Raw genomic sequence first — 24055 nt, 5'->3', positions numbered from 1 at the left:
ACAGAATGGGGGATAACTGGCTTGGCAGCAGCACTACTGAGAAGGACCTGGGAGTTGTGGTAGATCACAACCTCAACATGACTCAACAATGCAATGCTGTTGCAAAAAAAAAGCAAATGCAATTTTAGGTTGCATTAACAGAGATGCATAGCATAGAAGTCATGGGAGGTGATAGTACCCTTCTACTCAGCGCTGGTTAGGCCCAAGCTGGAGTACGATGTCCAATTTTGGTCACCAATGCATAGAAAAAAAGTAGAGAAATTGGAAAGGATCCAGAGACGAGTAACAAAGATTATTAAAGGGCTGGAAGGCAAGCCATATGAGCAAAGGCTGAAGGAACTGGGTATGTTTAGTTTGGAAAAGAGGAGATTAAGGTGGAACATGAAAGCTGTCTTCAAATACTTGACAGGCTGTCAGAAAAAAGATGGAGAAAAGTTGTTCTCTCTTGTCAAACTACAGCAAAGCAGATTTAGATTAAATCTAGGAAAAACTTCCGAACAGTAGGACAATGGAACACACTACCTAGGGAGGTTCTGGAGGCTCCTTTGCTGGAGGTTTTCAAAAAGAGACTGGAGAGCCATCTGTCTTGGATGGTTTAGAACTTTAGACACAACAAGTCCTGCATCTTGGCCAGGGTTAGACTAGATGACCCTTGGGTGGTCCCTTCTAACCCCATAGTTCTATGATTCTATGATTTAGAGGTCATAGTGGACAATCAATTCAACATGAAATCCCAGTGCAATGCTGTGGCAAAAAGGGCTAATGCAATCCTTGGATGTATAAACTGGGGCATAGTGAGTAGGAGTAAAGAGGTAATTTTTCCCTCCGTTTATGGCATTGATAAGATTGATACTGGACTACTGCATCCAGTTCTGCTGTCCATGTTTTAAAAAGAATCTTGAAAAATATGAAAGGGTGAAGCAAAAAGCCATAAAAATTATTTAAGGACTGGAGAAAATGCCTTCCAATGAGAGATTTAAAGAGTTCAGTATGTTTCACTTATCAAAAAGAAGATTGAAATGTGACTTGATTAAGGCATAAGTATCTTCAGGGAGAAAAAAACATGTAATATAGGGCTCTTTAATCTATCAGAGAAAGGTGTCACAAGAACTAATGGCTGGAAGCTGAAGCCAGACAAATTCAAATTAGAAATTAGGCACAAATTTTCAACAGTGAGAGTAATTAATCATTGGAACAACCACCAAGGATGTGGTGGAATCTCAGTCTGTTGATGTCTGAAAATCAGGACTGGATGTCTTTTTGAAAGATATGCTTTAGTCGCATTCAAGTTATGCTATAATCAAAAAGAAGCTATTGAGCCGAAAACAGAGGTAACTTGTGAAGTTTAATATCCTGTGACACATAGGAGGTCCATCTAGATGATTGTATCGCTACTGAATCTATGAATAAATAACATATCTTTTAGATATGAAACATGTCTACATGCTTCAACATAATGTGAGCTTTAATTTTATGTTTGAGACTTGTCTGGGAGGTGGCTTCCTACCTTTAAGGAGCCTCTGGTCTTGCTCATGACCGCATCAGAGGTAGGTTGAGATGTTACTGAAGAGAGTGATGATTTTGAAATTTCCTTTTTGTTAAGAAGTGAAGGGTGCCGAGAGAGACTCGTTGCACCATCTCCTGGGGGGAAAAAAAACAATCCATCAATAAATAACTGCAAAGGCCTTGTTCTATAGAGGACATGGGATTATGGGGAATGCTAAAAGGAGTTTTTGTCAGAAACGTCCTTCTGACAACTAGAGGAGCCAGGTGCAAGTTATGCAGACCTTCATAACTGAGTAGCAATAAAGGTTTCTTTCCACCACACCACTTCTCAGTTTATGCCATTTACAATACTTTATGTGTCATTTTGTCCTTCTTTACTTCATTTGTCTCTTTGAAATAAAATGTTTATCTTACCCATGTTCTCCCAGCTGACTGTATGTATGTCCTATACCTTTGGCATAAACATGTCCCTAGTGCACGGGGTAGGAATCTTCTAGAAAACAGCATTTACTGGACTACCTGCTTTTACTCCCCTTGTGCAGGGTTGAGAACTCGTAAGAGGAGCAGTAGCTCCAATCACTCTTCAATTCTTTCCACTAATTCAGGAATTCCTTTGCAAGAAACTCCAGAGAAAGATGACATTTTAGAAGTGATAGTAAAGTAACCATATTTGCAGACCTAGGAGACAAGGCAGAGGCAAAAGGCAGTTCTATAGACTGTCCATATTATATTATGCTAATATATACCTTGATTTTTAATCTTTGGGTCTTCAGATAACAGCTTATTCAGGCACTTTACATGACTTTCAAATTCTACCCTTTGATAAGTATGCTCTTGCAATTTTCTCAGGTGGTATGCCATTTTTTTCTCTAGCACTGTTCGTTTCTACAATATTTTAAGAAAAATGTTAGAGGTATTAACACAAGATTGTCGTTGCATAGAGCAAAAAAATGTTCTTTAGTGCAATGATATTTTGACAAAAGTTTCTGTTCAAACTTTTATAATAGTTTATCGATCTATTAGTTATCAGTGTGATATGTATAGATGCCAAATGGTCCTTGAACATATTAACAAATTTTAACACCTACGGCCCCATCTAGTTTTAAAATTAAAAATCTGTTATCTCTCATATTAATTAATGACACAACAAAAATTTGTATATACCCTTTTTTTTAGCTCCCCACAGTGCCCATCCAATGCTAACTCCACTTAGAGACTTGGACAATAGAAGACTAACTCCAATATCAGCACATGGGACATACAGTCTATAAAAAACCTAGATAGGTTGAAATCAGAGTCTGAATTCTCAGTGGAACAGAAACTGGAATGTTTGTTAGTCACTGTGTCAAGAATCTCTCATTAATTTACATATGGTTGAGTTCCTTTCTCTGTCTCATTCTAAAAATTAGTTCCAAAGATTAAAAAAGCCTGTAGGTATGTTTTCTTATGGGGATCTATTGTGTATTTAGAGTTAATCAAGTTAGTTACGGAGCTGAGATTGGGAATTGCTACTTTAAAGCTGGTTAGAAATAGCTTGTTGTTTAGCCCAAAGAAATTGAAGGTTAATTAAGCCAAACTTACTGGTGCCCCCCAGTTCTAAACCACATTTTCTTTCAGTACAGGATAGAAACTACTTTTCTCCACCTTTCTGAATCAGATAGTCTCTACATGTAGATAAACTGTCTTGTTCCTTTAATTTGATGTCTCTTATTCTATTGTATCCCTGAAAGCTCTGAAGTGAAAAGTAGATGATGCAATTTTGTGGGTATTTCTGTTTGAATGGTTGTTGCACTCTGAAAATGATAGGAACTGTATGACATAAGAAGGAAAAGAAATACTGAAAGATATATGCTTCTAATATGTGTATAGCTTTGAAATATTAAAAGATATTGCCTTAAAGGAGGGAATTCTCATTAATACTGTGGTGACCTTCTAGGGCAGGGGTGGGCAAACTTTTTGGCCCGAGGGCTACATCGGGGTTGCGCAACTGTATGGAGGGCCGGGTAGGGAAAGCTGTGCCTCCCCAAACAGCCTGCCCCCACCCCCATCTGCCCCCTTCCACTTCCCGCCTCCTGACTGCCCCCCTCAGAATCCCCGCTCCCTGTCCCCTGACTGTCCTGACCCCTATCCACACCCCCGCCCCCTGACAGCCCCCCCGGGATTCCCACACCCTATCCAACCACCCTCTGCTCCTCGTCCCCGGACCACCCCCTCCCAGAAGCCCGTGTCCCTAACTGCCCCTCGGGATCCCACCCCCTTAGCCACACACAACCCCTGTCCCATGACTGCCCTCCCGACCCCTATTCACATCCCCACCCCCTGACAGGCCTCCCAGGACTCCCACTCCCAACCCTCCATGTTCCCCATCCCCTGACCACTCCTCCAGAACCTCCGCCCCATCCAACCACCCCCTCCTCCCTGACTCTCTCCCAGGACTCCCTGCTCCCTTACCGAACCCCCTTGCTCCCCGCTCCCTTACCAGCAGCAGGAGCTCGCAGCCGTAACACCTGGCCAGAGCCAGCTGCGCTCCCCACGCTGTTCAGTGGGAGCGGTGGGCCAGAGTGTGGCCCACACGGCGGCGTGGCTGCAGGGGAGGGGGAACAGCGGGGGAGGGGCCAGGGATTAGGCTCCCCTGCCGGGAGCTCGGGGGCCAGGCTGGATGTGGCTCGCAGGACATAGTTTGCCCACATCTGTTCTAGGATGACCAGATAGCACTTGCAAAATATCAGCATACTTTTTTAGGGAGTGGGGGGTATTGTTGCGTATATAAGACATAGCCCTAATTTCAGGATGGTCCTGACAATATCGGGAAAGGTGGTCACCCTAGTTAATTCAAAAATCTTTGGGGCTTGTACACACTAGTGCTTACTTCAGTATAACTTATGTTGCTCAGGGGTGTAAATAAGCGACATAAGTTACACCAACCTAAGCGCTGGTGTGAACAGCGCTATGTCGGTGGGAGAAGTCTCCAGACGACATAGCTTCTGCTGCTCAGGGAGCTGGAGTAATTATGCTAATTTTAAAAGATGGGCTAATATAGTGCCCATCTTTAAAAAATGGAAAAAGGAGGATCTGGGGAACTACAGGCCAGTCAGCCTCACCTCAGTCCCTGGAAAAATCATGGAGCAGATCCTCAAGGAATCAATTCTGAAGCACTTAGAGGAGAGGAAAGTGATCAGGAACAGTCAGCATGGATTCACCAAGGGCAAGTCATGTCTGATTAACCTAACTGCCTTCTATGATGAGATAACTGGTTCTGTGGGTGAGGGGAAAGCAGTCGGTGTGTTATTCCTTGACTTTAGCAAAGCTTTTGATATGGTCTTCCACAGTATACTTGCTAGCAAGTTAAAGAAGTATGGGCTGAATGAATGGACTATAAGGTGGATAGAAAGATGGCTAGCTAGATCTTCGGGCTCAACGGGTAGTGATCAATGGCTCCATGTTTAGTTGGCAGCCAGTATCAAGCAGAGTGCTCTAAGGGTCAGTCCTGGAGCCGGTTTTGTTCAATATCTTCATTAATGATCTGGAGGATGGTGTGGACTGCACTCGCAACAAGTTTGCAGATGACACTAAACTTGGAGGAGTGGTAGATACGCTGGAAGGTTGGGATAGGATGCAGAGGGACCTAAACAAACTAGAGGATTGGGCCAAAAGAAATATGATGAGGTTCAACAAGGACAAATGCAGAGTCCTGCACTTAGGACAGAAGAATCCCATCCACCGCTACAGACTAGGGACCGAATGGCTAAGCAGCAGTTCTGCAGAAAAGGACCTAGGGGTTACAGTGGACAAGATGCTGGATATGAGTCAACAGTGTGTCCTTGTTGCCAAGAAGGCTAACAGCATTTTGGGCTGTATAAGTAGGGGCATTGCCAGCAGATCGAGGGATGTGATCATTCCCCTCTGTTCGACATTGGTGAGGCCTCATCTGGAGTACTGTGTCCAGTTTTGGGCCCCACACTACAAGAAGGATGTGGAAAAAGTGGAAAGAGTCCAGTGGAGGGCAACAAAAATTATTAGGAGGCTGGAGTACATGACTTATGAGGAAAGGCTGAGGGAACTGGGATTGTTTAGTCTGCAGAAGAGAAGAATGAGCGGGGATTTGATAGCTGCTTTCAACTACCTGAAAGGGGGTTCCAAAGAGGATGGATCTAGACTGTTCTCAGTGGTACCAGATGACAGAACAAGGAGTAATGGTCTCAACTTGCAGTGGGAGAGATTTAGGTTGGATATTAGGAAAAACTTTTTCACTAGGAGGGTGGTGAAGCACTGGAATGGGTTACCTAGGGAGGTGGTGGAATCTCCTTCCTCAGTGGTTTTTAAGGTCAGGCTTGACAAAGCCCTGGCTGGGATGATATAGGGCTGGTCTACATTACGGGGGGAAATCGATCTAAGATACGCAACTTCAGCTACGTGAATAACGTAGCTGAAGTCGAAGTATCTTAGATCGAATTACCTACCGTCCTCACTGTGCGGGATCGATGTCCGCGACTCCCCATGTCAACTCTGCTACCGCTGTTCGGGTTGGTGGAGTTCCGGAGTCGAGAGGAGCTCATTCGGGGATCGATATATCACGTCTAGATGAGACGCGATATATCGATCCCGAGAAATCGATTAGCTACCGCCCGATGGGTGGTGGTGGTGAACCTTTTTTGGGAATTGGTCCTGCTTTGAGCAGAGGGTTGGACTGGATGACCTCCTGAGGTCCCTTCCAACCCTGATATTCTATGAACAGAGAGTTCTCTCCCATCAGCAAAGAGCATCTTCACTACAGCGGCGCAGTTACATCTATTTGGCTGCACCACTATAGTGATTCTAGTGTAGGCTAACCCTTGGAAATGAATTAAACTTAAAATGCTCCTATGAGAAAAGAAACAAAGAAATGTGTTATACACCAATGCCTCCTTCTGGACATCAATGAACACAGCAGAGTCCTTAGAAGAACAGAAATAGGAGAGCTAGTTGACAAGTGTCAAATAGAAAATAAGAAGAGTGCCCTTAGGTTACAAAGTTCTGACATCCCTGCCATAGCGGATTGCCAGTGACAATTACAGAAAACCAAGAGGTGACTATGATTTTTATTTTGGATAGCATTACTGAGTACCCTTATCTAGATACTGTACTCATGGTCTTAATCATTAGCTTCTTTTTTCTGTGGCATGTGAGTTTTAAAGAAATAGCTACTTAATATACCTTTTTAGCTTTCTCTTCTCTTCTTTTCCTTCGCAGTTCCTCAATTCTTGCTTCTCGTTTCACATCCTCTCCAATTTTCAGCAGAAGTAACATCTCTTTTTGCTTCCATTCCTAAGGATCACAGATTTATCATATGATGCCAAAAGGTGATAATTATATTTTGTACGTACAACTTTTCTGAGGCTTCATTTAATGATTTTCTCTTCATTATTGTTATATTTTAAACACTTTGGGCCAAATTCATTCCTAGTGTAAGATCACTGCAGTCAATGATGTAACCACAGCGATAAATTTGGTACCTATAAATTTATTTTTCCAACATATTAAATTTTACAAACAGCAGAAAGATTAGTGGGCTGGTGGGACAGCAAAATGACAAGCATTTTCATTAATTTTCTTTCAGCCATGACCTGTTTAGAATCATTGCCTTGCAAAGCTACCTGTTCTGACACTTGCACCACAAAGCCCTGTGGTTACCCCTCTTCAGCCTAATTTCCCTGCTTGCAGTCACAATTTTGCATCTAGAAAAATTTTACTTGTATTCACTTGTCCCTACAAATTGTCATAAGCACTGATCCTGCTATTTAGTCTTGTAAACACCTGCTTGTGACTGGAAATTAGGGATGAAATCCTGCCTCATTGAATTCAATGGGAGTTTTACCATTGACTTAAAGGAGCCAGGACTTCATGCCAGGTACACAACTAATAGTAGGATTTGAGCCTGTAAAAAGCAGGCCTAAAGGGGGAACAGTGTCTAGAAATCAGGGCCAGGGCTGGCTCCAGCTTTTTTTTGCTGTCCCAAGCAGCGAAGGGCGGGGGGGGGGAGATAAAGCCGCAATCGGCGGCACTTTGGTGGCTGCTCTACCACACCGCTTCATTCTTCGGCAGCAATTTGGCAGCCACTTCTTCCCTCTGAGAGGGACTGAGGGACCTGCTGCTGAATTGCCGCCGAAGACCAGGATGTGCCGCCCCTTTCCATTGGCCGCCCCAAGCACCTGCTTCCTGTGCTGGTGCCTGGAGCCGGTCTGATCAGGGCCATAAAGTATTGATATGTTACTCAGCCTATCAGGCTTAAATATTTACAGGTTCTTTTTTACAGGGCTGGCCTTACCATGAGGTGAACTGAGGCGGCTGCCTGAGGTGCCAGACTGTGGGGGGGCGCCACTAGGACCCAGAGTGTAGAAAATTGTCTGTTGCTGGTGCATATGTATTCTCTCTGCTCTAGATGCACAGAGATGGTGGAGTGCAGTGCTGGAGGAAAGCAAAACTGAGACCTTTCAAAGTTTTGGCCCTAGCGCGGGGGCACAGTGGCATCATTTGATTTCCCTGCCTCAGGTGCCAAAATGTTGTGGGCCGGCCCTGCTTTTTTACTTACATATATCTGGATCCTGTAAACACGTAGGCACATGTTTACTACTAGGCATGTGAGCAACCCTATTGAACTCTGTGGGACTACTCAGACACTTGACATAAAGCACATGCATAAGTGTTTGCAGGAGTCAACTTTTTAAAATTATTTGTGGACTTGCTAGTAAACTCATTAGCTGCTGGCAATTTTAATTATTTGTCAATTGTCTCATTAAGATGTGTGTTTGTGTATATATTAATTGTATGGTGTCTTTCAATTTCTTGTTTCTAACCTCCTCCATTTTTATATGAAGAATAGGTTGTTTCTTTTTCTTTTTTTCGTGTTGCCTTTTCTCTTCCTCAGCCTGTTGAAGGAGATGTTTTTCTTCTGCGATGCACTTAATTTTTTCCAGTTCTTTATTAATCATATCTACATATCTTTAAATACAAAATGTAAATCATTGGTAAGAATCAGCTGGAGTCATCTTACCCAGTCAATTTTCTGCTCAGTCCCTGCTATCGTCTTTGCCTGAGTTTCAGTTTGCTTAAGCCAGCTGAAGAATTTACAACTGACTTCACAAATGTCTAACATAATTCATACCCAGTAAATTAACAATTCTAATACATTTAGATCTTTCATAATTTAGACTCAATAAAAATAAGACCCCAACCTTGCAAGGAGTTCCCTGCAGGCCCCCATGGACACTCCCAAATTATAAATTATTATGTATCTTATACCTGTTCCTCATCTGTCTTTCTTGTTCTTGTAAATTTTCTCTTTCTTCTCGGAGCAGCCACTCTCTGAAGTGAGAGGTGTCAGCACCTTCTGGAAGCAGAATGGGATCCTGTAGTTTTGTCACTTGTTTCTCAAGCATTTTCTGAAAATCAAGAATGGATTTTAGGACTTGATTTACTAGAAATGCTTTCACCAGGCACCAGTCTGTTTCTCTGCATTGAAACTTAAAATACCTAACAGAAAAGCAATTTGCTGAGGACCAAACCCTCCGCTTTACACCAAAATGACATGGAAAGGTGGGACATGCAGTTTGTAGGTGTGATGGGGTATACAAACTCCATGCTGGGCAACAGAGTTAATGAGCTAATGTGGCTCAGGTGGGCCTGCCTCACCATACCTGTGAGACATGTCAGACTTGGAGAGAGGAGCTTAAAAGGGAGAAACCCAGTTCAATCACTGGCAGATCAGCAAGGAGAGCTGGCTGGCTGGCTGAAGGCAAGAACTCTTTACCTGCCTGCTGAGGGAAGGCCTGTTGCAGGTCCACCTGTGATGGGACCATTCCTTTATGTTAGCCAGTGAGCCTAGCTGGGCCCACAGCTTTGCAGAAGTCCTCTGAGAGCTTTACCCTATCTCTAGGATGATTTGTTTGTGTTTACTTCTTTTATTGTCAAATCCCAGAAAGGGAAGACTAACTGGGGCTCTGTTGGAGGGCTGAGCCTCTTAAGCTTGGACTGGCATACTGGAACACCAAGAGAGCAGAGGCCTGCCCAGGCCTAGGGGGCGCCATGGTGTGGAAACCCTGGTGACATTAGGCTACTGCAATTCTGTGGCATGTTCCCCTTTGGAATGAGCAATCACGCCTTTAACCACAGCTTTGTCCCGCCTCTTTGTTCCCTGTCCCCCCACTCCTACCCTAGGTTCCTTGCCCCACCTAAGCACTTGGGGCAGTTTGGAGCTACCTACACCCCTTTTTTGAAAATGTCTGCAGAATGCTGAGAAGGGAAACTCCCCCTTTTGAGTGACTCACTCATGTCTACACTACGGGGTCAAGTGGACCTAAGTTACGCAACTCCAGTTACGTGAATAATGTAGCTGGAGTCAATGTAGCTTAGGTCGACTTATTGCAGTGTCTACACCACACTGGGTCGACAGTAGAAACTCTCCTTATGCTTACCTTACCTTATGCTTCTCGTTCCGGTGGAGTACCAGAGTCGACAGAAGAGTGATCGTCTTCATTAGACCCACTAAATTGACCCGTGGTGGATCGATTGCCACAGCATCGATCCACCAGTAAGTGGAGACAAGCCCAAACTGCCAAATTTGACAGTGCAGACTTTTGAGAGGTCTGGTCTTTAGCTTTTCCATTTCTTTGTTTTAGAAAATAGTTACATGCTCCCTGAGGGTTATATTGTGCCTTTGAGCACATCAGACATGTGTGGGAGGCAACTGGGGACTACGGCAGTAGTATTGTAAGCTTTGCATTTCACCCTTAAAACATCAGCTGTACAATCAACTCCTAGAATGTTGTCTGTCGATCAGCTGCCAAGATCCCTCCCATTTCAAGTTGTTAGCAGGGGACTCACCAGGGCTGAAGAGAGGTGGTTGAGAAAGAAGAAAGTGAAGAGGAAAGCACAGCAGGCCTCAGGCACTAGGGGTGCGCCAGCTTAATCCTCTGGTCCTGTGCCATATGCCTGCTCTTCTCTATGTGTGGTATGGACTATTGCTCAAGAATTGGACTGTGTTGACACTTGCAGTGCTGCAGCATGATTCGCGGTAACTGAACTGTTTTGCTGCCATTGTCTTTCAACCCAGATGGTTGCTGCCAAAAACAGCGAACTCACTAACCGTGCTCAGACATCAGCTTTATAGGCCATATACTCTGCTAGGCACAGAAGGTGTGTTCTCAAAACTTTGGTAACATTCAGGATTAGCCATTGGGTAAACCCCAGTGGGAGGCTCTGCAGTCACTGTAATTTTTTTAGCTGACTGCTATTTTGTGTTTGGTTTTTAAACAAAACAGAATTTTAACTACTTTAATTAACTTACTTGTTCTCTCATATAATTTTTTTCAAACTCTAACTTGAGGGTGGTCAGATACTGCCGGTATTCATTGAATTCCTTTAGTGTACACACAACCTAAAAAGAAAAAGATGTTGCATCGAACATGGTTATTTGCTATATATAGCCATGGATCAAAATACATTCATGTACAGTGCATATTACTGTCGTTACAGAGATACATAGGTTGCTTATCAATAACTATGATTCTCTGAACATACTACCTTTGCCAATTTCCCACTGTAGAAGTTGCTGCTATGCAAGCCACAGAATTATTTCAAAATAGTGACCTGTGAGAGATCATGCATGTAGGTCCTTTGGATCCAGCCTTCTAAACCAAGAGTGTAAAACCTTTCTCCATCTAATCATCCCTAATTTCAAATCTCTCTGTTGGATGGTGCAGTCATGGAACCAAAATCCTCTTTTTGCACAGGATTAGGTTTTTGCGAAATCTTTATATTTTTATATCACTTAAAAGAAAATCTGTTAGGTCTGTCTGACATGGCAGCTTCTTCTTTAGCTGTGGCCCTGGTCAGGGATCCTTCTCATGAGACTGTTATAAGATGAAGTCTGCTGTGTTGGAAAAGGGAGCTATCAAATTGGTACCAAAACTGCACACAGGAAAGGGACTTTATTTATGGTATTTTCTTATTTCAAAGAAAAATGAGAAATATTCACAGACTCTTTATCTAAAAACAAATCTTTTGTGCAGCTTTCTTGGAAAGATAAAATTGCATGTGATTATTCTGGGGAACATAATCTTTCCTTTAAATAGTCAAGATTGCTTTAGGACCCTCGGCCTTTGGGATGTGAACACTACTTCCATATATCAACAAGGTAAAGGCACAAGAAATATGTCATGTTCAAGCAAGCAACAATCAATATCAGTACGAGCTTCAAGAATTGTTTGTCAATAATATTGAGCACTGATTGTTGGCCATTTTACCCATATTTGTCCATTCTGCTTTCTTAGGTCTGACTTCTCCCCTTTACATTGCTCTCATAGTGCAAATTGGCCTTAAAGGGAGTGACTAAAATTTCAGGCCTTAATTTTCATTTGTCCATTTACTTTTTAAGGGTTAAATTCAGACCTGGGGCAAGAGAGGGCAACTCCATTGACTTCAGTGGACTTAATAGGACCCTATAACTCTACATTGTTCTTATTGATAGAGTTGGATAGGTTTTTCCAGAAGTAATTGTGTCTTAGTCTTTCTTAATTCTCTATTTCAGATTTTTACCTCTAGGGTTCATTGTTAAAAAGTTTCAGGTTTACCTTTGCAACTAGATCACTGTGGTATCAACTCTATTTCTTGCACTTTCCTATAATTATGATAGGAAACCCAGAATCCAGGCCTGATTCAGCAAAGCACATGTGGTTAACTTTAGGCACGTGCTTAACTTCCATTGATTTCAAAAGATTGCCTGAGCCAGGGGAGGGATAGCTCAGTGGTTTGAGCATTGGCCTGCTAAACCCAGGGTTGTGAGTTCAATCCTTGAGGGGGCCATTTAGGGATCTGGGGCAAAAATCTGTGCGGGGATTGGTCCTGCTTTGAGCAGTGGGTTGGACTAGATGACCTCCTGAGGTCCCTTCCAACCCTGATATTCTATGATTCTATGAAATGATTAAATGTATTTTCACTTTAGACACACCATGAAGGAAAATAACAGCGGCAGAGTATTGTATGGCAACAGTCCACCAAGACACAGTGGTCTCAGTCCTGCCCTCTGTGGCACTTAGGTGTGCAGGCGGGGAGAAAGAATAGGGAGCCTGTAATGTGGTGTACCAGGAGTTTGATGCCCCCTGCCGCAGGCCCTGTTGCCTTGGCACATCATGCTGGAGGATGTTCTTCTGGGGGAAAAGAGTGGAGAGTTTAAACTGCCAAGAGGTGCCTAGAGAGGCCACCCAGGATCATGTGCTTATAATCCCCCAACGGCTAGAAGGGTCAGAGTAGGCAAAAGCCAGTCAGGGCCAAGGGGTAAAAAGGGCTGGCTCCTTCTTCCAGGGGGCAGTTCTGGGCAGGGGCGGTTCTAGGAATTGTGCCACCCCAAGCAGGGCGGCACTCAGCGGGGGGCGCTCTGGTGGTAGCCGGTCCCGCGGCTCCGGTGGACCTCTTGTAGACGTGCCTGCGGAGGGTCCGCTGGTCCCGCGGCTCCCGTGGACCTTCCGCAGGCACGCCTGTGGATGCTCCACCGAAGCTGCGGGACCGGCGGACCCTCCGCAGGCACGCCTGTGGGAGGTCCACCGGAGCCGCCTGCCGCCCTCCCGCGACACGCCGCCCCAAGCGCGTGCTTGGCGCGCTGGGGTCTGGAGCCGGCCCTGGTTCTTGGTGAAGCTCGGAAAGGGGAAAAAGGACTTCCCCATCTTAACCTAAAAGCCCAGTTGGGTTAGGGACCTAACTCTGACTGCACTTCTTGATTGAACCAGTGAAATTCCATGATGTAAAACAGTCTTTAGAACCCAAGTGGCTTCTTGAGCTGGATTTCCACTGTTGAAAAATTAAAAGGAGAAACTTTTTTCATGTGATACCCCACTGATTCGGATGAACCCAAGAGACAGCCTCTTCTCTCTAATGAAATAACCAGACAGAATCTGTCCATAGACAACAATAAGAGAGATGCACATTGACCCATACACAGCACCGACCCATACACAGAAAATGACAAATGTCCAACACCTAGCTGGCTAGTGTGTTTGCCACCATTGATGGCTAAGGGGGCATGATGCTTCTTCTCCAGGTAACATACTTCTGCCTTGCATCATGGTGGCTCCTTGTGTTGGCTGTATGATCATTTACCCAACACTGATGCCAGCTATATGTGTTAGGAAGGCAAGATAAACTCTAAAATAATAATATGGGTGGGAATTTCAAAAGCGCTTAGTGTTGGCCTCACTCTGTTTCCATGGAAATCCAAAGTAAAGCTGCCCTTACCTTCAATGGGAACAGAGTTAGGCCAGAACTGAGTGCTTTGAAAATCCCATTGACATAAATATTCATAACATTTTATTTAACCTACTTTGTTATCGTTGGTGACATAACCTCCTTTCTTTAATCTCCGTAGATTATTTTTGCGCTTGTAATAGGAACGCAAATGTGGATCATGTAGACTTCTATATTTTGTTGTCATTAAGCGACAGTAAGGATCACCAAGATCAAAGCCACTAGGAGGTTGATAAAGCTGTAAAAATATATATTCAAAAGTATTAACAGAATATTACCCATCTGAAAAAGAGATAAAGAAGTTTCACAGTTGCTAAACACACTGGCCAACACTTTCAAACACAGGGGGTTGGATTAATTCCTGCTTTCAGCAGTTGCACTAGGTATGATTTTTACCCAAACAAAAGAGTGCTGTATTTGTGGTACTCTTAACATGAGAATAACTTGTGTCTTAATTTTAAATTTGTTGGCTTTTGGATGACTGCTCTACTGGCTGCAGTACTGAGATGACTAATTATTTTGGATATTTATAGAGAATTTCAGTTGCTCTACTAACATTTTAAAAATGTACATCTATAGACACAATTTTGCCCCTGTAGTGAATTGTGCCCAAGTTCTGTATTTGTAATCTGTTCATGTCTTTCTCTAGATATTCGTCATGTTTTTCACTGTATTTGCAAAATTGTGGATGCTGTTCATGGTAGATGCAGGACTGGACCTGCAAAAAGGAAACCTGGTTTGAAAAGCCCTAAGATTTTATTCTGTTATTTTGAGTTAATATAAAATTCTGTAGCCATTCAGAAAAAACTACAGGCAAAATTCTTTATTTGTTCTTTTTCTTCAGTTTTCAATATATTGTTCCAAAACAATATATGGAGGAGACTGGGGCTGGTTGTACAAGGAGACTGGTCCCGGGAGACAGTGGGGGAAACACAGAGGAACGTGGAGCTGATTGGCTGAGACAGGGTGAAGAACACTGACATCAGATGTGGTGTTGGGGGTGGGCGGACAGCGGGGAGGGAGGGAGAGAGACTGGAACTGACTGGAGAAGGAGACTGGGACTGGAAACCAGTAGGAGAAAACATAAAAAGGGGAGAAGAAAGGAGATCTGACAAGGAGCTATAACAATTGTTACTGTAACAATCCTGACAAGGAGCTGAGATGCGGGTGGTGGGAGAACTGGAGCTGGCTGGCATAGGTAACTATAATTCTGGCATTTCTTAACTTTCAAGTGCTTGACTTTTCAACCTTAATAATGTTCTTTCAAGATAGTTTTTGTGTATGTGTAATAGGATATAAGATGTCAAAACATATAAAAGAGTAAAGAGACCTTTAGAAAAGGATTTACCTTATCATATAAATTAATTACAGTAAATTCCATGCCAAAAAACCCATTACAACGCAATAGTAAACTGGAGAATATTACCACATGTAAGAACCTACGAATTTCCCTTCCAGGTCAGACCATGGGTCCATTTAGTCGAGTATTCTGTCTCCCAAGGGGCTAGTGCCAGCTGCTTCAGAGGAAGGTACAAGAAACCATGCAGTGAGCAGTTATTAAATAATCTTCTGTGATGGGGTACAACAAGCATTTACTGCCTTACTGCCAAACACTCTGTTGGTTGCAATACCCAGCTCCACGAAGTTGTCCTTTAAGAAGATAAAGACAGTGAGTTTGGCCCTCCAGTGGTTTCCTAGAAAGGCCTCCTTGGGTCAGCAGCTGATGAAACTAGCAAAACTTGGTTCTCCAGCAGCTAGAAGGGCTGGGAGCCAGCAGAGGCCAGTCAGGACCCAGCAGACCAGCTAAAAAGGTCTAGCTGCTTTGTAATGCTACACTGAACACCTAGAAGCAACTAGATTTGGAAGCCGCTACTACCACTGAATTTAGCAATGCTGTATCTAGATCTTATGCTTTTGACAATTCTGCTAAATCTAGCAACAGTAGCAGCTTTGAAATCTAGCATTACTTCTAAGACTAGCAACAACTGTTACCAAGTTTACTAGTCATGCCAAATTTAGCCTGCTAACTGGGAGCTGAAAACAGATTTAATAATAATGTCCTAATCATCATTCTTAAAGAAAATTATTCCATACTTAATGACTGGGGGGACACATTTATTTAAAACACACAAATGACTGGAACTAATATATCAGCTAAAAATGGCATGAAAAAGAAATAAGCCTTACTAGAAATTTTCTCTGACTCTTGAGGCTTGTCTACATGGCATACGAGCACTATAGTTGCCATATTTGGCAACTATTGTCACATATGGTAGTAATGCCAAATGTTTACATACTACTGTATTTTTCTGAATGTTATTTTTTTAGTTCAGGGGTTCTCAAACTGTGGGCCAGGACCCCATAGAGGGTCTTCACCACATTTTAATGGGTTCACCAAAGCTGGTGTTGGCCCTGGGCCCCAGCAAGTCTGAAGCCAAAGCCCCACTGCCCAGGGATAAGGTTACATGCCCCCCACCCAGGGCAGAAGCCCTTGGGCTTCAGCTTAGCCCCTCCCCCACCCCTACCCGTGGTGGCGGGACTTGAGCAGTGGGGCTCGGGCAGGCTCGGTCTTCGGTCCCCTCTTCTGGGGTCATGTAGTAATTTTTTTTGTCAGAAGGGGGTCATGGTGCAATGAAGTTTGAGAACCGTTGTTTTAGTTCATAATTAGGGCCCTACCAAATTTACGGCCATGAAAAACGTGTCATGGACCATGAAATCTGGTCTCCCCCTGTGAAATCTGGTCTTTTGTGTGCTTTTACCCTATACTATTTCACAGGGGAGACCAGCATTTCTCAAATTGGGGGTCCTGACCCAAAAGGGAGGTGCATGGGGGTCGCAAGATTATTGTAGAGGGGTCGTGGTATTGTGTCACTGCCTTCAGAGCTGGGTGGCTGGAGAGTTGCAGCTGTTGGCTGGGCACCAAGCTCTGAAGGCAGTGTCCCGCCAGCAGCTGCGCAGAAGTAAGGGTTACAATACCATATCATGCCACCCTTACTTCTTGCTGCTGCCTTCAGAGAGGGTGGTCAGAGAGTGGTGTCTGCTGACTGAGGGAGGTCCCAGCTCTGCAGGCAGCAGCACAGAAGTAAGAGTGCCAATACCATACCATGGCATCTTTACATCTGTGCTGCTGCTGGTGGCAACTCTGCCTTCAGAGCTGGGCAGCTGGAAAGCAGCGGCTGCTGGCCAGGAGCCCACCTCTGAAGGCAGAGCCGCTGCCAGCAACAGCACAGAATTAAGGGGTAGCACCACCACAACCCCCCACCCCACAATAACCTTACAAACCCCACCCCCAGTTCCTTTTTGGATCAGGACCCCTACAATTATAACATCATGAAATTTCACATTTAAATGGCTGAACTAATGAAATTTACTATTTTTTAAATCCTATGACTGTGAAATTGACCAAAATGGACCATGAATTTGGTAGGGCCCTATTCATTATCCTTGACTATGGGGAAAAATGCTAAATACAAGAGGAAGTACGGAGTTGAATGGGAAAAGATGAATGAAATGAAATTATGGGTGAAGCAAAGTCCAAGTAATGAGGATTCAGCTTACTTTACTGCATGGAGAACAGAGCTGTGACCACAGCTAAATGATGTAAGAAAGCATGCTATCAAAAGTTCCAAGCATAACAGTGCTATGATCCCCATTACATCACGGCCATCACAGCCAAGACTGGAAGATTCAAAATTTACCGCTAAGAAGGAGTCAGTGAAAGAACTGAAATAGTAACTGCTTCCATATTGCATGTCATTTATCTATTAGGGTAGTTGATCGTGTGGTTGATTTTGTTGAGGACAAAACTGCCTGGAGAAATCATATCTGAGCATTGCACTCATCAAAAATGTGATTGGTCTTTGCTTTGCTGATGGACTGTATAAGGATATTGGCAATTCCAACTTTTCTCTTCTAGTAGATGAATATATTGATGTTGCAGTTTAAAAGTGTAAGAGTGTGTGTGTGTGTGTGTGTGACTATAGCAATTCCTTACAGAAGATCATTACTGGTTTCTTAAGTTTGGTTCCAGTCATCTCAACAATAGCAGATGATATCTTCTCTGCTCTTGATAGTAATTTGAGGAAAATTAACATAAACATTGAAAATTGTATTGGAATTGACACAGATGGTGCCAATATATGTGAATCTTCACCAAAAGTGCAGGGAAAGTGTCCAAATTTGGTATTGTTCAGTGTGTTTGTCACACAGTTCACCTCTGTGCTTGCGAAGCAATCAAAGAAATTCCATCTTGTATTGACTTTTTCGTGAGGGAAACATATTCTTGGGTTAAAGTGAGCACAACGCCTCATGAAGCATACCGATAAATATATACTCTTAGCAATGATGGCGAAACTCCTGGAGTGTTTGTTCAGTCTTCTCAGACAAGACGACTGTCTGAAGCCATAGCCAGAATCCTTGATTCTTGGATTGAAATCAAAACACACTTCCAATTCACAAGTTCTCATAAGCATTGTTGCATAGCTCGAATACTCAGTGACATGGATAGTGATGAGAGTAATAGGCTGTATCTCCTGTTTCTGAGGTTAGTCTTATCTGAGTTTCTGCTCAATAATTTGCTTTTCCAGAAAACAGAAGCAGGTCATTCTCTTTATTGAAAAAGTTTAAAGCATTTGCCTTTTCTCTGTTGAAATGCATCTTTCACCCAGTGCATGTCAGACTGCATGTCAACCTAGATTTTGTTTCCATTTACCTCCCTCTTGACAAGGTTGACTTTAATTTTGAATTTCACAATGAATTATAAGCAGCGAGCTTTGATCCGGCTTTCAAGACTACTTTGAAAGAAAGGTGTTCCAATTTTCTGCAAGTAGTTGTGGCAGAAGTATTGAAGAGACTCCCTCCAGCACTCATTGTACTTCACAAAATCAAACACTTCTCTGTCTCATTGCTTGAACCAAATTAGTCAAGTGACTTTCTAAGAAATGCTATTAGAATCACATTTTGCCCAGTTTGAAATGTCAGAGCTGGAGAACCAGTGGTGTAATTTGATATTAATAGATTGGACTGTGACAAATGGACCAATCCCAACTGATGCTGCCACTTTCTGATGCAAAGTGAAAGACTACGAAGATCCACTTGGCAGACTTCCTTTTGATTAAATTTCACAGTATGCATTGAACATACTATCCCTGACAATAAGTAATGCTGTAGTTGAGAGTCTTTTCTACAATGAATTTGGTAACATGCAAGATTCAAAATAAGATGATGGCAGATTAACTAAATGCCATTCTAATGATCAGAATTTCCCTCAGTAACTGTGGAATATGTTGCAAATCATTCACTCCAACATGAGAGATGATTGTCCATTTAGAACAGATGTATGATTTTTAAGCAAAAAAAGTAATAGCAATGGCAGTGGCATAAGTAATTCTAATCTAGCAGAGGACAATTCTGATGATGCTGAGATGATATTCCATGTGCTCAAAGAGGAGGATGCAATCAGCTGTTAGTTTGACTTCTTTTCTAAATAGCACTAGATTTTGGTTTTGTAGTTTTTGTACCTATTTTCAAATAAGCTAAGTATTTTTCTCACCTGACTGTTAAAAACTCCAGCTTTGATGTTGGCCACACTGCTTTTATCAAATGGTAGTTCTGGGTGAAGCAAGAAGAGGAGAGGAAGGATCTTTCCTTTCCCTTAAACCAAGAAGCACTTTACATTCAATGAGGGACTTTTGATTTACTTTGTGGCATGTAAAGCCGAGGCTATCCTGAGTTACACATTAATTGTGTGGTACTGAAAATTAGTGAGCTCACTTCACAAGATGCCCACTGGCTCAGGCAAGCTGGTGACACCTTCCCATGGGAGGAAGTTTCCTCTTACCCCCATTTCTTAGAGGCTGACTAGAGACTTAGAGGTAATATCTTTAAAGAACCTCAGTTATGACAACTTTTCAGCCATTTTCATGCTATCACCCTGCAAGAAAGTTACACGAGTTTTTTTTAATGATTTTTTTTTTGCTGCGATGAAATTAGAATGCAGAGTCTCAGAGTGCTCTGAGGTGTTCTGACCTCACCCTGGGTTGGGATGGAGTGAAGTGTCTTGGGTCTGAGTGATCATCTGTGAACAACCTCAGAGCCTGATGGGATCAGCCACCCTCATCTATAGCAGGGTGAAGCCAGGATGTCTGTTGGGACCACTGAATCTTTGCTTCACCTTTGCTGCATGATACAGGTGGGGAAAGGCATGCAAGGTAAGGATAGTGAAGGTGTCCCTCGTCAAAGCAGCCTTCTCAGTATCACAAGCAACAAACTGGTAGCTTCTTGATTAGGTAAATGACAAAGAGCTCTACTACGAGGGGAAGATTAACCACTTTCAGATCCAGGTATCACTCATGGCAGGGTCTGTTAGCAACTGCTTTGGAAGAGGTTTTGGAACAAATTGATAAACTAAACAGTAATAAGTCACGAGGACCAGATGGTATTCACCCAAGAGTTCTGAAGGAACTCAAATGTGAAATTGCAGAACTATTAACTGTAGTCTGTAACCTATCATTTAAATCAGCTTCTGTACCAGATGACTGTAGGATAGCTAATGTGATGCCAAATTTTAAAAAGGGTTCAGAGGTGATCCCGGCAATTACAGGCCTGTAAGCCTGACTTCAGTACCGGGCAAACTGGTTGAAACTATAATAAAGAACAAAATTGTCAGACATATAGATGAACATAATGTATTGGGGAAGAGTGAACATGGCTTTTGTAAAGGGAAATCATGCCTCACCAATTTACTAGAATTCTTTGAGGGGACCAACAAGCATGTGGACAAGGGGGATCCAGTGGATATAGTGTACTTAGATTTTCAGAAAGCCTTTGACAAGTCCCTCACCAAAGGCTTTTAAGCAAAAGTAAGCTGTCATGGGATAAGAGGGAAGGTCCTCTTCTGGATTGGTAACTGGTTAAAAGATAGGAAACAAAGGGTTGGAATAAATGGTCAGTTTTCAGAATGGAGAGAGGTAAATAGTGGTGTCCCCCAGGGGTCTGTACTGGGAACAGTCCTATTCAACTTTTTCATAAATGATCTGGAAAAAGGGGTAAACAGTGAAGTGGCAAAATTTGCAGATGATACAAAATTACTAAAGATAGTTAAAACCCAGGCAGACTGCAAAGAGCTACAAAAGGATCTCTCAAAACTGGGTGACTGGGCAACAAAATGGCAGATGAAATTTAATGTTGATAAATGCAAAGTAATGCACATTGGAAAGCATAATCCCAACTATACATATAAAACGATGGAGTCTAAATTAGCTGTTATCACTTAAGAAAGAGATCTTGGAGTCCTTGTGGATAGTTCTCTGAAAACATCCACTCAATGTGCAGGGGCAGTCAAAAAAGCGAACAGAATGCTGGGAATAATTAGGAAAGGGATAGATAACAGAACAGAAAATATCATGTTGCCTCTATATAAATCCATGGTACTCCCACATCTTGAATACTGTGTGCAGATGTGGTCCCCCCATCTCAAAAAAGATATATTGGAATTGGAAAAGGTTCAGAAAAGGGCACCAAAAATTATTAGGGATATGGAATGGCTTCCATATGAGGAGAGATTAATAAGACTGGGACTTTTCAGCTTGGAAAAGAGACAGCTAAGAGATATGATTGAGGTCTATAAAATCATGACTGGTATAGATAAAGTAGATAAGAAAGTGTTGTTTACTACTTCTCATAACACAAGAATTAGGAGTCACCAAATGAAATTAATAGGCAGCAGGTTTAAAACAAATAAAAGGAAGTATTTCTTCACACAACACACAGTCAAGCTGTGGATCTCCTTGCCAGAGGATGTTGTGAAGGCCAAAACCATAACAGGGTTCAAAAAACAACTAGATAAATTCATGGAGGATAGGTCCATCAATGGCTATTAGCCAGGATGGGCAGGGATGGCGTCCCTAGCCTCTGTTTGCCAGAAGCTGGGAATGGGTGACAGGGGATGGATCACTTGATGATAACCTGTTCTGTTTATCCCCTCTGGGACACCTGGCATTGGCCACTGTCGGAAGACAGGATACTAGGCTAGATGGATCCTTGGTCTGACCCAGTAGAGCCATTCTTATGTTATTCTGTTATTCTCCAACATACTCTGCATATTTAGTGGCAGGAGTGAGGAGTATAGAAAATGAGATGTGTTTTTCCCCTCTCTGTATTCAATTTTTTACCTTTTCACCCAGATTTGTTCTATAGAACAATGTATTGGAGCCTGGTAGCAAGGGGAGCTTGGCACCAAGTGGCATATCCAAGAGCTGAGTAGGTCCTATGCCTAGCAGCTGTCGTCTGTGACTGATCTAGAAAGAGAACACAGTCATGGGATTTCAGCCTGACATTTTAATAAGGCATTTACATTGCAATTATCAACAACCCTTTAAGTTTAAAGCGACAAGGAGTTCTGTGGCACCATATAGACTAACAGACGTATTGAAACATAAGCTTTCATGGGTGAATACCCATTTAGTCACATGCATCTGACGAAGTGGGTATTCACCCATGAAAGCTTATGCTCCAATACATCTGTTAGTCTATAAGGTGCCACAGGACTCTTTGTTGCTTTTTACAGATGCAGACTAACACAGCTACCCCTCTGATACTTGACACCTTTAAGTTTAATAACTCAAACATTTGTTTCTAGCAGAGAACAAATGGCACAGCTTTCTAAGGGTGAGAGATTTCAAGGCTGGTCTCTATTTCTGAGCACAGAATTTGCAGGTGTAGTTGAGGTCACTAAGACATCTGTAACTGAAATGTCTAAAGGTCTGATACAAAGCCCATTGAGATCAGTGGGAAGAAATATATTGCAACTGTGGGTGGAAGCCAGAGGCTGAGATAAAGTGAGACTGAGTATCTAGCCCTAAATCTTTATTTAAAATCTAATCTGCAACTATCCAGGTGACACCAAAAAAAAAAATCAGAGCAACCCAAGAAGCAAAGACACATTTGTAAAGATTTTTATCATTACATTCAGGAAACTGTGGGCTGGGGTTGGAGGGAGGGAAGTGCCCTCCCTGCATGCATCACTGTCCAACTTCTTTAAGCAGCATGCCCAGGGTGCATGTCACCTTTTCCTTCCCACTGGACTCAAATTTACCACCTCCTCCTCCCTCAGCCCCACCCCTGGAAGCCAAAATCCTCACCCCTTCTCCTCTCTCTCCCCCCATCCCAGAAAGCTCAGCCATCATCTAGTAACTGGCAGAGAGACCATACTCCATGGCAGCCTCCTGCACTGCTCACCTGCTCAACTTCAATCCACTATGCCCTCTGTCTTCCCAAGTTTGGAGTCCCACCCCTCTACTCCAGCTTCTCCACCATCCTCACAACCCCTGCTCCAATCTCCCCCAGCCTCACCTCTGGTCAACCCCACATAAAAGCCTCATGCCTCTAGTCCAGCTTCCTCACCATCTCCATGTGCCGGGCACTCACCTCTCCCAGCTTCTCCTCTGGCCTCAACACCTCGTCCGCAGTCTGGGAACCTGCAGAGAGATAGTGCTCCATGGCCGCCTTCAGCATCCTCCAGTTGAGACTCGCCATCTCTGACCTCCAACTGCCGCCTCCAAGTTCTGGCCCCAACTGGGGCCTTTGAGCGGCGGTTCTAGAACTGCTGAGCACTCCTGCCCCCTGAGTGTTCTATCACAATGACCTGGCTTCCCTCAAGCCAAGCGGTTTATGTGGTTTCATCATTTCAGGACAGATTCATGGAGCAGGCTTGCTCCCTGTTCCTGAGTGACATGCTGTGTCACCAGAGAGCCCTCAGAGGGTGGTTTGTCCTGTCCACAATACTCTACCCTGAGGGAAAGCAGGCTGTGGCACAGAACTCCTGTGTGACCTGCAGCTTCAGGCAGTGGCTCTACTCTCCATGGCAATGAGGAAGTCTTCAAAACTGCTGGACGCAACTGCTTTATCTTCCCCCATAACAGTGCTATCATTAGGGTGGCACTGGGTTGGCATTCAAACAGCTGATTATTTTGTGAGGTGGAACCTTAAAGCCAAAGTTTTCACCGGCACCAAGGTTTGCCTTGTCCTGCTTGGCTAAACGTGCCCCACACACATACATTGCTCCACCACTTTCTAACCCAGAAGTGGCTGCCTTTCGGTGGAGCTGTATGCACAGGGCTGTGAAAGGCCATGGAATCATTCGGGAATTAAGGTGCTATATCAGTGGTAGCCATAAGAGTAGAAAGGAAGCGACTCGCGTATCACATTTAACAATCAGCAACATTTCCGTCTGGGAAGGCACTGCAGAGCGGGTCTGCTGTACAGAGTGTGCTATCCC

General features: G+C 43.4%; 1 protein-coding gene across 5 annotated transcripts in view; it reads right to left on the bottom strand.

The window, feature by feature from the left end:
* Positions 1-23338, bottom strand: part of LOC120371746 (fibrous sheath-interacting protein 2-like) — a 73809-nt gene extending 50471 nt beyond the window's left edge. For 3 of the 5 annotated variants that reach the window (XM_039487914.1, XM_039487915.1, XM_039487918.1), the window contains exons 1-9: positions 23206-23338; positions 21951-22076; positions 13856-14017; positions 10829-10918; positions 8785-8924; positions 8340-8484; positions 6700-6810; positions 2253-2391; positions 1508-1641 (exon numbers count right to left, since the gene is read on the bottom strand). In XM_039487914.1, coding sequence (XP_039343848.1) covers positions 1508-1641; positions 2253-2391; positions 6700-6810; positions 8340-8484; positions 8785-8924; positions 10829-10918; positions 13856-14017; positions 21951-22076; positions 23206-23313 — 1155 coding nt within the window. In that variant the 5' untranslated portion in view covers positions 23314-23338. Of the gene's footprint in view, positions 1-1507; positions 1642-2252; positions 2392-6699; positions 6811-8339; positions 8485-8784; positions 8925-10828; positions 10919-13855; positions 14018-15205; positions 15430-21950; positions 22077-23205 lie in introns of those variants that run through there. The other 2 variants (XM_039487917.1, XM_039487916.1) reach the window with 2 other exon arrangements.
* Between the last annotated feature and the right edge of the window lie 717 nt (positions 23339-24055).

The sequence above is a fragment of the Mauremys reevesii genome, linkage group 9 (assembly GCF_016161935.1).
Source record: "Mauremys reevesii isolate NIE-2019 linkage group 9, ASM1616193v1, whole genome shotgun sequence".
In the NCBI taxonomy this organism is placed as follows: domain Eukaryota; kingdom Metazoa; phylum Chordata; order Testudines; family Geoemydidae; genus Mauremys; species Mauremys reevesii.
The sequence above is the reverse complement of the archived record's forward strand: the minus strand, read 5'-3'. Positions and strand labels throughout refer to the sequence as shown.